Source organism: Balaenoptera borealis (assembly GCF_965194805.1).
Source record: "Balaenoptera borealis genome assembly, chromosome: 13".
NCBI classification, from domain to species: domain Eukaryota; kingdom Metazoa; phylum Chordata; class Mammalia; order Artiodactyla; family Balaenopteridae; genus Balaenoptera; species Balaenoptera borealis.
The window spans coordinates 28,086,342-28,102,285 of record NC_138870.1 but is presented as its reverse complement, the minus strand read 5'-3'; the positions used below and the strand labels follow the sequence as shown (position 1 = coordinate 28,102,285).

The 15,944-nt window shown below is 40.1% G+C and overlaps 1 protein-coding gene and 1 long non-coding RNA gene across 13 annotated transcripts in view; one reads left to right on the top strand and one right to left on the bottom strand.

Annotated features, from left to right (window-relative positions):
- DNM1L (dynamin 1 like) overlaps nucleotides 1–8,847 on the bottom strand; it is a 58,348-nt gene extending 49,501 nt beyond the window's left edge. For 6 of the 12 annotated variants that reach the window (XM_082352155.1, XM_082352156.1, XM_082352148.1 and 3 more), the window contains exon 1: nucleotides 8,616–8,834. In XM_082352155.1, coding sequence (XP_082208281.1) covers nucleotides 8,616–8,717 — 102 coding nt within the window. In that variant the 5' untranslated portion in view covers nucleotides 8,718–8,834. Of the gene's footprint in view, nucleotides 1–8,615 lie in introns of all 12 variants that reach the window. The other 6 variants (XM_082352147.1, XM_082352151.1, XM_082352152.1 and 3 more) reach the window with 3 other exon arrangements.
- Nucleotides 8,848–8,928: 81 nt separating this feature from the next.
- LOC309609999 lies at nucleotides 8,929–15,712 on the top strand. Its single transcript, XR_014233688.1, has 2 exons — nucleotides 8,929–9,891; nucleotides 10,639–15,712. It is a non-coding gene; the product is annotated as an uncharacterized lncRNA (long non-coding RNA).
- The last annotated feature ends 232 nt before the right edge of the window (nucleotides 15,713–15,944 follow it).

Sequence of the window (15,944 nt, the reverse complement as noted above, 5' to 3'; positions counted from 1 at the left end):
GTTCAGGAAAAAACTTTAATGAAAGGGAGATAATATATCTGATAAAGATCAAATTAACAGTCATAAAAATGCTAAACAAGTTCAAAAAAGTGAATGAACAAAGAGAGACTTTCAACAGAAAGAAAATACAAGAAAGTACCAAACAGAGGTTCAACAGCAGACTACATGAAGCAAAGGGTCAGTGAACTTGAAGAGAGGGCACTGGAACTCATCTAATCAGCAGTAAAAAGACAGTTCAAGGGACTTATAGGACAACATCAAGTGGACCAACATTCACATTATAGGAGTTTCAGAAGAAGAAAAAGAGAAACGGGTAGAAAACTTATTTGAAGAAATAACGGCTGAAAATGTCCCTAACCCAGGGAAAGTAACATTCAGATCCAGGAAGTTCAGAGAGTTCCAAAAAAGATGAACCCAAAGAGACCCACACCATTTATAATTAAAATGTCAAAAGTTAAAGACAAGGAGAGAATTTTAAAAGCAACAGCAGAAAAACAACTTGTTATGTATAAGGAAAATCCCCCATAAAATCATCAGCAGATTTTTGGATAGAAACATTGCAGTCCAGAAGGGAATGACTGGCATGACATATTCAAAGTGCTGAAAGAAAAAAAACTGCCAACCAAGAAATCTCTACCCAGAAAAGTTGTCCTTCACTATGGAAGGAGAGATAAGAGTTTTCCAGACAAGCAAAAGCTTGTCATCACCACTAGACTAGCCTTACAGGAAATGTTAAAGGGATTCCTTTAAGCTGAAACGAAAGACAGCTAATTAGTAACAGGGAAACATTAAACTATAAACTTCACTAGTAAAGATAAATATGTAGGGCTTCCCTGGTGGCACAGTGGTTGAGAATCTGCCTGCCAATGCAGGGGACACGGGTTCGAGCCCTGGTCTGGGAAGATCCCACATGCCGTGGAGCAACTGGGCCCATGAGCCACAATTACTGAGCCTGCGCATCTGGAGCCTGTGCTCCACAACAAGAGAGGCCGCGATAGTGAGAGGCCCGCACACCGCGATGAAGAGCGGCCCCCGCTTGCTGCAACTAGAGAAAGCCCTCGCACAGAAACGAAGACCCAACACAGCCAAAAATAAATAAATAAATAAATAAATAAATAAGATAAATATGTAGTAAAATTCAGAATAATCTAATATAAAGACGGTAGGTTAATCACTTATAAATCTAGTATGAAGAGTAAAAGACAAAAGTAGTAAAAATAATTATAACTGCAGTACTTGTTAATAGATACATAAGATTAGAAAGATGAAAGTTAAAACATCGAAAACATAAAATGTGCAAGGTAGGGGAGTAAAATGTAGAGCTTTAGAATGCACTGTACTGATGTTATCAACTTAAAATAGACTGTTATAAATAAAGGCTGGTTTAAGTAAGCCTCATGGTAACCATGAACCAAAAACCTATAGTAGAAATGTAAAAGATAAAGAAAAGGAATCTAAAAATACCACTACAGAAAATCATCAAATCACAAAGAAAAAGAATAAGAGGAGAAAAAAACAAAGGAGTTACACAACAGCCAGAAAAAAATTAACAAAGTGGCAATAAGCATTTACATACCTATCAAAAATTACTTCAGCTGTAAATGGGCTAAATTCTCCAAATAAAAGATATAGAGTACCCTGAAAGGATTAAAAAAAAAAAAAAAAAAACAAGAGCCAACTCTACACAGCCTACAAGAGACTCACTTCAAATGTAAGGAAACACACACACTGAAAGTGAAAGGATGGAAAAAGATATTCCCATTCAAATGGAAACCAAAGAAAGCTGGGGTGGCCATACTTACAACAGACAAAATAGACTTTAAAACAAAGATTACATTAAGAGAAAAAAAGGAATTATATAATGAAAAAGGGGTCAATCTAACAAGAGGATATAACATTTGCAAATATTTGTGCACGCAATATAGGAGCACAAAATATATAAAGCAAACATTAACAGGCATGTAGGGAGAAGAAGCAGAGAATCAATTCAAATACAAGAGATCCTCAATAAGACCAATAATAACACAATAGATTTCTCACCAGAAATCTTGGAAGCCAGAGGCAATAGCATGACTTATTTAAAGATCAGAAAGAAAAAAACCTATCAGCCAAGAATTCTAGATCTGATTTAATATTTAGATGGCAATACTCCCCAAAGCAATGTACAGATTCAATACAATCCCTACCAAAATCCCAACAACCTCGTTTGCATAAATGGAAATACTAATTCTAAAACTGCTATGGAATGAATGGCAGGGGACTCCTAACTGCAAAAACAATCTTGAAAAAAAAGAACAAAGTTGGAAGACTCATACTTTCTGGTTTCAAAATATACCACAAAGCTACAGTAATCAAAACTGTGTGTGGTACTGGCATAAGAACAGACCTATAGACCAATGGAAAATAACTGAGAGTCCAGAAATAAACCTATACATCTATAGTCAACTGATTTTCAACAATAGAGCCAAGACCATTCAATGGGGGAAAGAATGGTCTCCAACAAATAGTCCTGGATCAACTGGACAGGCACATGGGAAAGAATGAAGGTGAACCCCTACTTCATACCAAAGACAAAAATTTACCCAAAATGGATCAAAACCCTAAATGTAAGAGCTGAAACTAGAAGAAAACACAAAATAATAATAAATTTTCATGACCTTGGATTTGATAATGTGTTAGATATGATACCAAAATCACAAGCAACAAAAGAAAAAATAGATAAATTGGACTTTATCAAAATTTAAAACTTTTGTGCATCAAAGGACATGATCATGAAAGTAAAAAGACAACCTACAGAATGGGAGAAAATATGTGCAAATCATATACTGATAATGGTCTGGTATCTAAAATATATAAAAAACTCTTACAACTCAACAATAAAAAGACAAATAACCCCAACAAGCACCTAAAAAGATATTCACATAATTAGTCATTAGGGAAATACAAATCAAAATCATAATGAGATACCACTTCACACTCTCATGAGGATAGCTATAATAAAAAACACAATGACAAGTTTTGACAAGGATATAAAGAATTGGAACCCTAGTATGTTGCTGGGGGAATGTAAAATGGTACAGCCACTGTGAAAAAGTTTGGTGGTTCCTCAAAAAGTTAAACATAGAATTACCATATGACCCAGCATTTCACTTGTAGGTATATACCCAAAAGAACTGAAAAGAGGTATTCAAATACTTGTACACAAATATTCACAGCAGCACTACTCACAACAACCAAAATATAGAAACAATCCAAATATCCATCAATAGATGAATGATAAAACATGGTATGTATACACAATAGAATATTAGTCAGCAATTAAAAGGAAGTGCTGATACATGCTACAATATGAATGAACCATGTTATACTAAGTGAAAGAAGTCAAACATAAATGGCCACATATTGTATGATTCTGTTTCTATAAAATATCCAGAATAGGTAAATCTATAAAGAAGGAAAGAAGATTGGTGGTTGCCAGGGACTAGGGGGGAAAGGAGAATTACAAAATGACTGCTTAATGGATACAGAGTTTTCTTTGGGGGTGATGAAAATGTTTTGGACCTAGAAAGAGGTGGTGGTTGCACAACATTATGAATGTACTAAATGCCACGGAATTGTACACTTTAAAATGACTAATTTTTATGTTATATAAATTTCACCTCAGTGCTTTAAAAAAATTTTTTTTTCAAGTAAGCAGCACATGATCTACACAGAGAAAACTAGTAAAAAAGAAAAGGAGGGCTTCCCTGGTGGCGCAGTGGTTAAGAATCTGCCTGCCAATGCAGGGAACACGGGTTCGAGCTCTGGTCTGGGAAGATCCCACATGCCACGCAGCAACTAAGCCTGTGAGCCACAAGTACTGAGCCTGCGCATCTGGAGCCTGTGCTCCGCAATGGGAGAGGCCACGACAGTGAGAGACCCGCGCATGGCGATGAAGAGTGGCCCCCACTCGCCACAACTGGAGAAAGCCCTCGCACAGAAACGAAGACCCAAAACAGCCAAAAATTAATTAATTAATTAATTAATTAATTTAAAAAAAAAAAAAGAAAAGGAAAGGGGAAAACATAAGTTTACTTAAGAGTACTCACAAGAAAACACTGAAGGAATGAAACTAAGATCAATATTTGGCACCAAATTACTAAACTTAATGAAGCCATCACCTCTACAAACACAAGACAAATGTAGGCATATCAGGCAGGAGAGAGCAAGATTTCAGAAGGAGCTAATAAAATGTAGATAACAGTGCTGCAGAATACAGGAGGAGGGGATGTGTGTGTGTGTGGGCTTTTTTTAAAATAAAGAATTCCAGAATGATTTAGCACTTTCTAAAAAAGACAATAACAAGAGTTGGTGAGGGTGTATAGAAACTGAAACCCTCATATACCTGATAGAGGTTTGTAAAATGGTGCAGCCACTGTGGAAAAGTGTGCAGTTCTTTAAAAAGTTAAATAAGAGTTACCAAATGAACCAGCAATTCTACTCCTAGGTACAGATGACCCCTGAACAGCACAGGTGGTTAGAGGCACTGACTCCAGTGTGGTCAAAAATCTGCATATAATTATACAGATGGCCCTCTGGAGCCACAGTTCCACATCCACAGGTTCAACCAACCACAGATCATGTAGTAGCGCAGTATTCATTGAAAAAAATCTTCATATAAGTGGGTAGTACTGTAGTATTTACTGAAAAATATCTGCATGTAAGTGGACCTGCGCAGTTCAAAAACATATTGCTCAAGTGTCAACTATACCTATCCAAGAGAATTGAAAACATATGTTCACACAAAAACTTGTAAACGAATGTTCATGACAGCATCATTCAATATAGCTAAAAAGTGGAAATAACCCAAATGTCCATCAACTAATGAATGGATAAACAAACTGTGGCATATCTATACAAGGGAATATTATTCATCCATAAAAAGTAATGAAGTATTAATACATGCTACAACATGGATGATCCTAAAAAACAGAGCAAAAGAAGCCAGACACAAAAGGCCACATATTGTATGATTCCATTTATATGAAATGTCCAGAATAGGCAAATCCATAGAGACAGAAATCAGTGGTTGCCAGGGGGGAGGGGTGGTGGGGGTGGGCAAAATGGGGAGTGACTACTAATGGATATGGAGTTTCTTTCTGGGGTAATGAAAATGCTCTGGAATTAGACAGTGGCAATGGTTGCATAACCTTGTGAATATACTAAAACCCACTGAATTGAACACTTTATAATGTTGGGGTTTATGTTATATGAATTATATTTTAATTTTTTAAATGTTAAATTTGAACAGTTGGTTTGCAGATTGGTCATTTAAAATCCAAGATTCCTTTTCCTTCTGTATTTGTCTGAATTACTGAAAGTGGAGTGCAGAAATTACCAAAATAAAAGGCAAAGTGAAAAGCACAGGGCTTCCCTGCTGGCGCAGTGGTTAAGAATCCTCCTGCCAACGCAGGGGACACGGGTTCGAGCCCTAGTCCGGGAAGATCCCACATGCCACGGAGCAACTAAGCCCGTGCGCCACAACTACTGAGGCTGCGCTCTAGAGCCCGCAAGCCACACTACTGAGCCCGCACACCTAGAGCCCATGCTCTGCAACAAGAGAAGCCACCACAATGAGAAGCCCAAGCACCACAACGAAGAGTAGCCCCCGCTTACCTCAACTAGAGAAAAGCCCGCGCGTAGCAACAAAGACCCAGTGCAGCCAAAAATAAAATAAATAAAATAAACAATTTTTTTTTTTAAAAAGCACAATACTAGCAGCACTGAGCCAGAGTCTCAGGTTAATGTCATCTGTATTGAGATTCCTATATTAGGTTGTGGTTTGGATTACATACCTGGAGGGCTCCCCCTTCCAGTTCTCAACTTAAGAAACAGTGATTAAATTTCCCAATTTGAGTCACAAATGTCATTGAAATCTTATCTCCTTCTCCACCTGCAAAGTACACCAAGGTCTAAAAGTATCAACCTTGTCTCTCCCCATTTTCTGTTCTTTCCACACAGAGGATCTCGGCTAGAGAAAAAGGAAAGCAATTTATTCAGCTAAATCATAAAAACTGTGAATGATCAACAGCTGTAAATATCTCTCTCCTCAACTTCTCCAACTCTCTGGTCCCCAAAACAGTATTATTTGGGCAATTTAAGAAATCAAAGTTTAAAATATTTAGGGGTCAGCAAAGGTTGCCTGGAAGTTGATACTTTGGAGCAAGAATGCCACCAAAACCAAGCTACTACTTAACAGCAGTATGCCCTTAGACTAGGCTTCCCTGCTTTTTCCAGTTTCATGCACTATAAAATCAAAGACTCACTAATATACTATATACATCTATGAACCATCTGCATCAGAATCGGCTATCGTGTCTGGAGCACCCCAGACTTATAAAATCAAAATCTTTGGGGATGGGGTCCAGGAAACTTATTTTCAAAGTAATTCTTATATACACTCAAGTTTGAGAATCACTGTTATAAAAAGTTCCCAGAAATGGGACCTGTAGCCATTTAAAGTACAGGTAAAGTGTAAGACAGAGACATGATCACTGCCACTGAGAAATTTACCAGTTGAACTACGTACAGAATATTTACTACATCTGGAACTCACTCACTGTACACTACTCCATTAAATATGAATGTGAGGTGCTGTATATATACATGTTACACAACATTAAATAGCCTAGATGACAAAGTAGTGTTGTACTTGTATTCAAATCAAGAGGTTTTTTTCCAACATATTGAGGAAACTATGGGAGAAAAGACATTGCTTCTATTCTTATTTATTTCTTCTGTACCTGAATAATAAAGGACTGAATTTCAGCTAATAAGGACATGAATGGAGATAACCCTCATTAAATCAAGTCTAAAAACTGAATATTTCCCTTCAGAGTAATTCCAAACATCAACATGCAAAAGTGGCATATAATTATCACTACTAGGATGGTTTTTGCTGGCATATGTTAATACCTTTCACAATGGTGAAATCTTTACTTTTCTACCCTGTCCCCTCCCCAATTTTGCGAACAGGTGTACTCACTGAAATAAATTCTATTTCATGTAAGAAAAATCCTTCTTGATTTTAAACTATTTATGCTGACACACTATAGCTCTGATTCTTTTACTGCTTCATGCTTAAAAAGCATTGAGACTCTCTTAAAAGTATATGGAAAGTTTCTGGTCTACAGCTAGGAAACACTTCCAAATTACTAGCCAAGAAGATTTAATTTATATCATCTCCTCTAATTTTATTTACAAAAACAGATCGGTTTTGATGATAAAAGCCCCAGTGTTTTAAAAATACTATCTAGTAACTCATTCAAAGTATTTATGGAGCATGTCCTACATACCCCAGACTGTTCCAAGAGCTAGGAATAGGAACACAGCAGTAAACAAAATATACTCAAAAAATATATTTCTCATAATTTATTATGTTGATGATCCAGAGTCTCTAGTCATTACAAATATTAAGGCAGGATTGGGCAGAATCTATACCAATCCCATGGCCAACCAAGGAAATGTGTTTCTGAAATAATTTCTATTGCTTTAACTATTTAAAAGTCCCTCCCGCCCACCTTAGGATGTCTATGGTTTCCAAGGTTTCCAGTGTCTGGACATACTCTATTATATTTTTAACATTAAGTTCCCTCTCAAAATAGTTACACCCTACACATCAATTTTGTAGCAAGATGTAGCGATGAACCTCGTAGAAAGTGAGGAAACCGTCCCCTTTCCAATAGAAAACATCATTAAAAAAGGAATGCACTTAAAATCAATATACTAAGTAATCTCTAAAATGCGTTTCTCTGAACTCTAATTTTAAAAGGCCTATGGTTGATTACTCTTCAACCAAGAAAAGCAGCAGGCAGAAAAAATGAAACTTATACTTCTCTGTCACTTCTAGAAATAACATTTATTTCTTCAATATTTCCGCATATAAAAATGTGTTATCTATAAGAAATGCCAACATGAAAGGACCAGAGAACCTTGATGCCCAATTTAGATGGAGGACAAAAACCACAGCCTACGCAGAAAAATTGGATACCCCTCCTAACACCCGCAAACTCCAAGTACAAGTTGGTTTGGGGTTTTTTTTGTTTTTAACTGCTTCGGCGTTCTCGAAACCTGGATTACACTGCAGGAAAACACTCAGGTGCACACAGTAGCGGCCTTCTCGGCCCCGACTCCTCAGTTCCAAAACTGACTCCGCAGCCCCTGAGCAAGGCAAGGAGGGAAATAAAACACCCCGCCGCCCTGAAACCAATCAAGAAGGGGCTACCCGCCCCGCGCGCCCAGTGCGGCCCCGAGTGCCCCGCGCGTCCCCCAGGCGCCCTTGGAAGCAGCGGCCCGCGGGCGAAGCCGCGCCCGGTCCCGACGGACTCCAGTTCGGACGGCCCGCCCGTCCGTCCCGCCCCCGGGACCCGCCGGACCTCCGCGCCGGCTCCGCCCCTCGCCTCCGGGCCAGGCCCTGGACTCCCAGCCCCAGTGGAACGCAGCCCCGGGCTCCCAGGCGCAACAGCGCCCTCCTTCCACAGGCCGCGACGGCCAGTCTGGGAGCAAGCGCTGCCGCAGTCCCGTCCAGGCCCGCGCCCCGGGCTCTGGCCTGGGCGGAAGCCACCCTCGTCTCTCACCTGCGTTCCCACCACCACGATCTGAGGCAACTGGATGATGTCGGCGCCCACCGTGTTGAATACGTCCTGGAGCTTGTTGATTACAGGAATTAGCGCCTCCATAACTCGGAAAATACCGAACCCCCGCCCGGCCGGCCGCGGCAATGAATGGGGCCGGGACCCAGAGTCCGCCTCCTTCCTCCTCTCCTCCGCCCTCTCCTAGGGAGCCAGCACCCATTGGACCCCGCCCCCCCGCTACCTGCCCCCTCCCGACAGGCCATGCGCCAAGAGGGAGGTGTGGGGAAACAAAGGCTGCCGGGAGTTGTAGTTCTGACATGGAGGACCGCTGGGGCCTACAGCTTCCAGAAGGCTGCGCGGCGCGGGTGAGTGGCCTACGAGGAGAGAGAGCTGCTTGGGGCGAGGATGCTTCCTTGGCTCCTGTCAAAAGATTAGGGAGCGAGGCCCAGAGAGTCGGAAGGAAGAGATACATTTATGCCTATCCTCGAGGCAAAACCAGTGTGAAAATTCCGGATAGGAATATGTGTTAAGTATAACGGAGTCTCTTGGTATCCAGGACGTCATTTCCTGATAAGGACACTTTCTCAAGTAGGGTGAGTTAGAAAGGCTTAGAGAAGAGCTCCATAGCCTCAGACACCCTAGCTACGTACGAAAGGTCTGTAGGCTGATACTAAAAGATGTGAGGTGCTGTTTTGCAACAATGCAAAACCAGCTCAGGTTAGAACACGAGGGTTCTCCAGGATGTTAAAATGTGTTTAGAAAGAATCTGAAAGTGTCAGAGTTTTAGAGGGCAAGGGCTGGGCCCTCATTCTCTATATTCTATATAAGCCTTTATTCACTGTGGCCTGATTCCTGGCAAAGTGGAGAGCTGATAACTGCCTTCCTAGCTGTTTGCTAAGTGTGCTTACTGTTCTATTCCTAAATGTTTTTCTTTTTAGACAGATAGTATCTCTCCTCCACTGTGAACCTCCAAAGGTTTCCTCTCTCAAAATAAAAAAAGGTGACATCTGAGCAAAGATCCAAAGTAAGGGAGGAGAAAGACCCCTTCCCTACTTGATTTTTTTTCCATAGTGTGTATCTCCATCTAACATGCTATATACTGAACTTGTTTACCCTCTCTCTCTTCTAGATTATCAGCTCCTAGATGCCAGGGACTTTTTGACTGTTTAATTCACTGATGCATCCCTAGCCCCTGGAAAGGGACAAACAAGATAGTCCCAAACTCAGTACACTCTGAGTTTACAATCTAACAGAGGATGACACCATTATAGACAAACGGGTAAAGTGCTATGACTGGGTTTATTATGGAGTGCTTTTTCTAGTCTGAGAGGGGAGTGAAAGTTCAAGCAAGACTTCCTAGAAGTCACTAGATATAATCTCCTTGAGAGTGAGGACTACCTCCAGTAGTGCAAGTTGTGCCTTGCACAACTTCACTGGGTACCATTAACCTGCACAGCCATACACAGTGGCCCTGGGGAATATGCTTGATTTGTTCAACAGAACACATGACAGACACTCAATAAATACTTATTTATTTATTTATTTATTTTATTTATTTATTTTTGACTGTGTTGGGTCTTTGTTGCTGTGCACGGGCTTTCTCTAGTTGTGGCGAGCAGGGGCAACTCTTCATTGCAGTGTGCGGGCTTCTCATTGCGGTGGCTTCTCTTGTTGCAGAGCACGGGCTCTAGGTGTGTGGGCTTCAGTAGTTGTAGCGCATGGGCTCAGTAGTTGTGGCTCGCCGGCTCTAGAGCACAGGCTCAGTAGTTGTGGCACACGGGCTTAGCTGCTCCGTGGCATGTGAGAGCTTCCCGGACCGGGGATTGAACTCATGTCCCCTGCATTGGCAGGTGGATTCCTAACCACTGAGCCACCAGGGGAGTCCCTCAATAAATACTTTTGAACAAATGAATTAAATATCATCTATGCTAAGACCTGAAGGTCCACTAGTGGTGTTTTGGCATCAAGTTTTATGAACATTTCATTCTCTCTAATTCTTTTGTTTGTTTGTTTGTTTTAATTTCAGAGACAAAATGAGACAAGAACTTCAGAACTCCAAAAACAGAAAGCAGACCAAAGAGATTTATTCCAAGTCCTTTTATTTTCTACCAAAGATTATATTATATAACAGTCAGATGTTACCCACTTTGTTTCTCAGCCCTCCGTTGCTGGAACTTTTGTTCTCTTCTTTTTCTCTGAGCAGTCTATATTCCTTCCAAGAAGAAAAGGCAGACAAAAGGAGAGGGTGGGCTCACAGTGAAGCTCCATGGGCATAACCAATAACTGCTTCATAGGGGCAAGGTGCCCTGGGGCAACAACGATGCAACTGCTTTTCCGTTATTTGTGGCACCAAAGGACATAGTCTTTTTTTTAATTTGCTAATGGCAAAGTTTAAAGAGCAAGCACACATATATTTCAAAAAGCGAAATGTCATGAATTTTGGATGGCATTATATATTTCCATTTAAATTATAAAATATCTGTTGGGATGGAACATACAAAGCCTTGTATTAACATGCCTCAGGAACAATAGGGACTGCTTTTTAATTCTCTTTTTTTAGGAGAAGGAAGAATGATCAAATGGCCAGTGCTCAAAAGTCCTCCTGTCACCCCCACCATCACTTAGGTTAAAGCAGGATTGTCCAGTACTTGTCTAGACTCTAGAGCATTGAGTTCATCGCTCACAGAGGAAAGAAAAGTGTTTGAGGCTGCAGAAATAGGAAGGGGCGAGGCCTTGAAAAAGAGTGGCTCTAATTTGATGACTTTTTTTAACATAAGGCAGGACACGCTAAGTGCAGTGTGTTTCACTGGAAGCAAACAAAGCAAACCTATTTGGATTTTCACATTTTAATTTCAGAACACTCTTGCTTGTGGGAAAGCCACTTAGCCAATTAGTATGTCTTTCCTCATCTAAAGTAGAATAATCTGTTTTTGAGTGGGTTGCTATGAAATCACATTAAGCTGTTATCAGATTCTGTCTCCAAAGGCTTTTTATTTTTATTTATTTGGTTGCACTGGGTCTTAGTTGTGGCACGCAGGCTCCTTAGTTGTGGCGTGTGAACTCTTAGTTGCGTCATGCATGTGGGATCTAGTTCCCTGACCAGGGAATGAACCTGGGTCCCCTGCATTGGGAGCATGGAGTCTTATCCACTGTGCCACCAGGGAAATCCCTCCAAAGGCTTTTTAAAAATTCTTCTTCAGCCATCCCTCCCTCACTGTAGGTTTATGATTTAGGAAGGATGGTTTAGTTGCAAGTCACAGAAATTTAACTCAAACTAACTAATTTAACTCAAAAAGAGGAATTAACCAACTTGTATAACCATAGGGTTGACATGGCCTTGGCCTCAAAAAATAACTGGAACCAGGGGCTCAGGCAGCATCAGAACTCTCTACATCTTATCTCCGCTTCTCTCTGCATCATCTACCTCATTATCTCAAACCCCTGTATTCTTGTGAATGAGGAGGGCGGGCAGTGGTGGAGGCTGTTGGGAGATCTCACTGAGCAAGCTTCCTCAGGGCAGATGAGGTTGAGGGAATCTGGAGAGGAACTAAAACTAAGTTTCCACCCTATTTCCCTGGGGTAGGAGTTTCCTATTGTTGCTTTAAAAAATTACCACAAATTTAGTGGCTTAAAACAACAAAAATGTATTATCTTACATCTCTGTAGGTCAGAAGTCCAACATGGATCTCACTGGGCTAAAATCATAGTATCATCAGGGTTGCATTCCTTTCTGGAGCCTCTATGGAAGAGTCAATATCCTTGCCCTTTCCAGATTTCAGACCTCTCACATTCCTAGTTCTTGACCCCCTACCAAGATCTTCAAAGCTAACAATGTCACATCTCTTTGACCCTGACCCTTCTTCTGGTCATCACATGTCTCTTTGACCACAGCAAAGAAAAGTTCTCTGCTTTTTAAGAACTCATGATTAGATTGTCCCACCTGGATAACCCAAGACAATCTCCCCATAGCAAGGTCTGTACCTTTAGTCCTATCTACAAATCCTATCTTTTGCCATGTAAAATTCACAGGTTCCAGGGATTAGGGCATGGACATGTCTGAGGGGCCATTATTCTGCCTGCCACACCACGTTAAGATGATTGGTCTAGGGATGGACCTGACCCAAATAGGGCCTTTGACCTGACCCAAAGAGGGCCTTCTCTGAGAATTTTTTAACTTGAGTTAACCAGATAATTTTCTCTCTCTCTGGTTATGGAACTGTAAGTGTGTGAGTCACTGACTCCAGAGATCATTTTTCCTACCACTTGGTTTTAGAGAATAAAGTAGAATCCTCATTCAGCATAAAAAAATTCCCCAAACCCAACAATTGTTCCGTACTGCTAAATGTACATATATAGTACATAATCTTAGATTCTAATCTCCATAGTTAATCACTCCCTCTTTTCCCTGTTGCCCTTTTCACACGATATTATTAAACTATTATTTATTGAGTACTTACTGTATGTGAGGCACTGTGCTAAGCATTTTATGATGTAGAAGCTAAGGCTCAAGGGGTTTAAGTAAAGTAGTATACTTACATAGCTAGTATGTGGCAGAGCTGGGATCAAAACAGGCTATTTGGCAAACTCTTAACCTATACACATATGTTTGTTCATTCATTCCCTCATTTATTCAACACATATTCATCAAGTACCATTAGGCATATGGATCTTAGCCAGACACTCTATTTGCTAAAGGGAGGGGGTACTGTGGACATGACAGTTAACATGCCTTTCCCCCTTAGCCAACACTGAGCTCACTGAAGGTAGTAGTGGTGTCTTATTTAGCTAGTTATCTCTACAACCTAGTATGATGCTTGTTACATAGTACCACTCTAGTGGACTTGGAGTTTCCTTTTCTTTCACTTGGAAAAGCTGGAATAGCAAGGATTTAACCAGCTCTGAATAGGTATAATTGCAATTAGGATTTGCAGTCAAACCCAACAAAAACATAATGAAGCTGGCCTGGCATAGGACTCCTCATCATAACAGCTGCCAAGTTACTTTGCTAGGGAGTAGGCTGGCTTTGCTCTAACTTAAAATCCCTAATGAGAAAGTTTATTTTGAATTAAATTAATAACTGGAAATTATTTTAATAGTTCTTGCAAAATATCATTCAAACTATTTTTAATAGCATAAGCATCCAATATCATTTTATGCCAACGTTTTGATCATCAATCATAGCAAAGCTGCCATCATTAGTGCCTTCAAATCATAGTGGAATGTGCAGATCTAATGTTAATGTAAAATACACAACTCTGATGGGAAGCCTCTTTGTCATATTTTGGAAACTGCTCATATTTTGCAAAGACAATAAGGTAAGCAGCTTTAATCAATTTGCGCTATTCCCCAGGCCTCAAGCTTAAGACAAACTTTGTCAGCAAGTGTGGGGAAACTGTCTGCAGATGGCGGAGTCAGGTGGTTCAGAAGCCAGCAATTGAAACCGGCGAGATACTGACAGCCTGTTAGAGGGCAGTGTGACAACACAATTAATACTAAAGTCTTGTTTCTTCTCCCTAGACTGTTTTCTTCCCTTTACTCCACACCCATACAGCAGTGGAACTTAGCCCTTCCTTTAATCCTCCCACCCCCAAAACATGTGGCATATTTTATTAACTGTTTGAGATAATAGAGTGATTTTACGTCACAATAATGCCAACAACAAAATAGTACATGTTAGGCATCCCTGTTCTTAAACTACTTCACCTACCCTGTCTCTGGGAATTTCTCATTAGCCTCTTTACATCTGCACTCCAGGTTCCCAAAATGTTGTTTGGCATTCTTAGAAACTCTTCAAACCTCCTTTCTCCTCTGTTTTTCAAGATTCCTTTTCATCTCCCCTATACCAGCTCAGAGCCCACACTTTATGATGAAGAGAAATTTAGCTTTTCAGCCCTTGGTTAGCTGCCTTTGCATATCCAAAGGCTCACTGGTACACTGTGGTAAACAGAAGGGACACCTACTCAGGATTTCTTTCTTCAGCAACCAGGCCTAGGAGAGACTTTGAACATCTCTCCTTTCTAATTCCCAACCAGTCCAGCTAACCAGTAGTGGGCAGCATGAGTCAATTTGAGTTTTAAGAACCAGTTTTCTAGAAATGCTATACAGTTGTGATGGATGATAAGACTTACACATCAATGATGCAGCAAAATTAGTGAATAAGGCAGCATATCATAAAGTACTAAGTATATTATATATAATATGTATAAAGGTTTATCCAACATTTGACTTTTTGTTTCTTTCTGATGGCTTTTATTTATTCTCATTCCTCTTCAGTTACTGAATGTTTGACTAAATGGATAAATGGATGTATGAATGAATAAATGAATGAATGAATAAATGTTTTGTATATTAAATATACTTCATCTGGGCTAGTCAGGAACTAAGAAGTGTTGTTTTAGACTTAGTACAGCATGAGGGAAGAAGTTCTGAATTAATTATCCTCTTTAAGAAGCTGTGACCTTACTCCCAACCTCAATCTATGAAATAGGAATAGTAACATAACTACTAAGGATGTGACCTACTACCAAAACAAAAGTAAGTTTTTAAGCAGCATTAGCAGTACTAGTAAACTAATACAAAGGTAGAAAATGATATACATCCAAATCCCTACAGCAGTCTTAAATGTGTGCCTCTGTTCACACCACTGGCAAAAACAAAAGCAAACAGAACAAAAATGAAAACAAAAGAATTAATTACTATATTAAATACTAAAGATAGAAAGGTGAACAAAACACATTCATTGGCATTCCTCAAAACTCCTCAAATCTCTTCTCTTCTCATTCTTTCCTCTCAGGAAGAAAATCATCAAGTAACCAGAATTAATATGGAAGTCAGCACATAGGAGATGAACCTAGCCTGGGCTTCCTAGATTAAAGGATGAGTAGGAGTTGACCTGTCAAAGAAGAAGGGAAAGAACTTCCAGACCAGACAGAGGGAGCAGCCTGTGCAAAAATGAAGAGAAAGGAAAGGACATGAGACATTCTGGATGCTTTAAACAGTTTAGTGTAGCTAAATATAGGGCATGAGGTCTGTGAGGAAATGGTGAGTGGCAAGGCTAATAGCCGGTCAGACCGAGGTGAACTCGTAAGAGTGAGGAGCTAGAGATGTATCCTGAAGGTAATGAAGAAAATCAGAAGAGTGACCAAAGAGAGACATAATCTTATGAATTTTACAAAGATCACCCCCATCCCACTGAATTGGGATGAAGTAAGGGAGAACAGGAAACCAGATAGGGAGTATTGCGGTAATTCAAGTCAGAGATGATCGTAATATATGCTAGGGTGGTAATGATGGAGATGGAGACACCTGAACAAATTTAGAATAGATGCACTT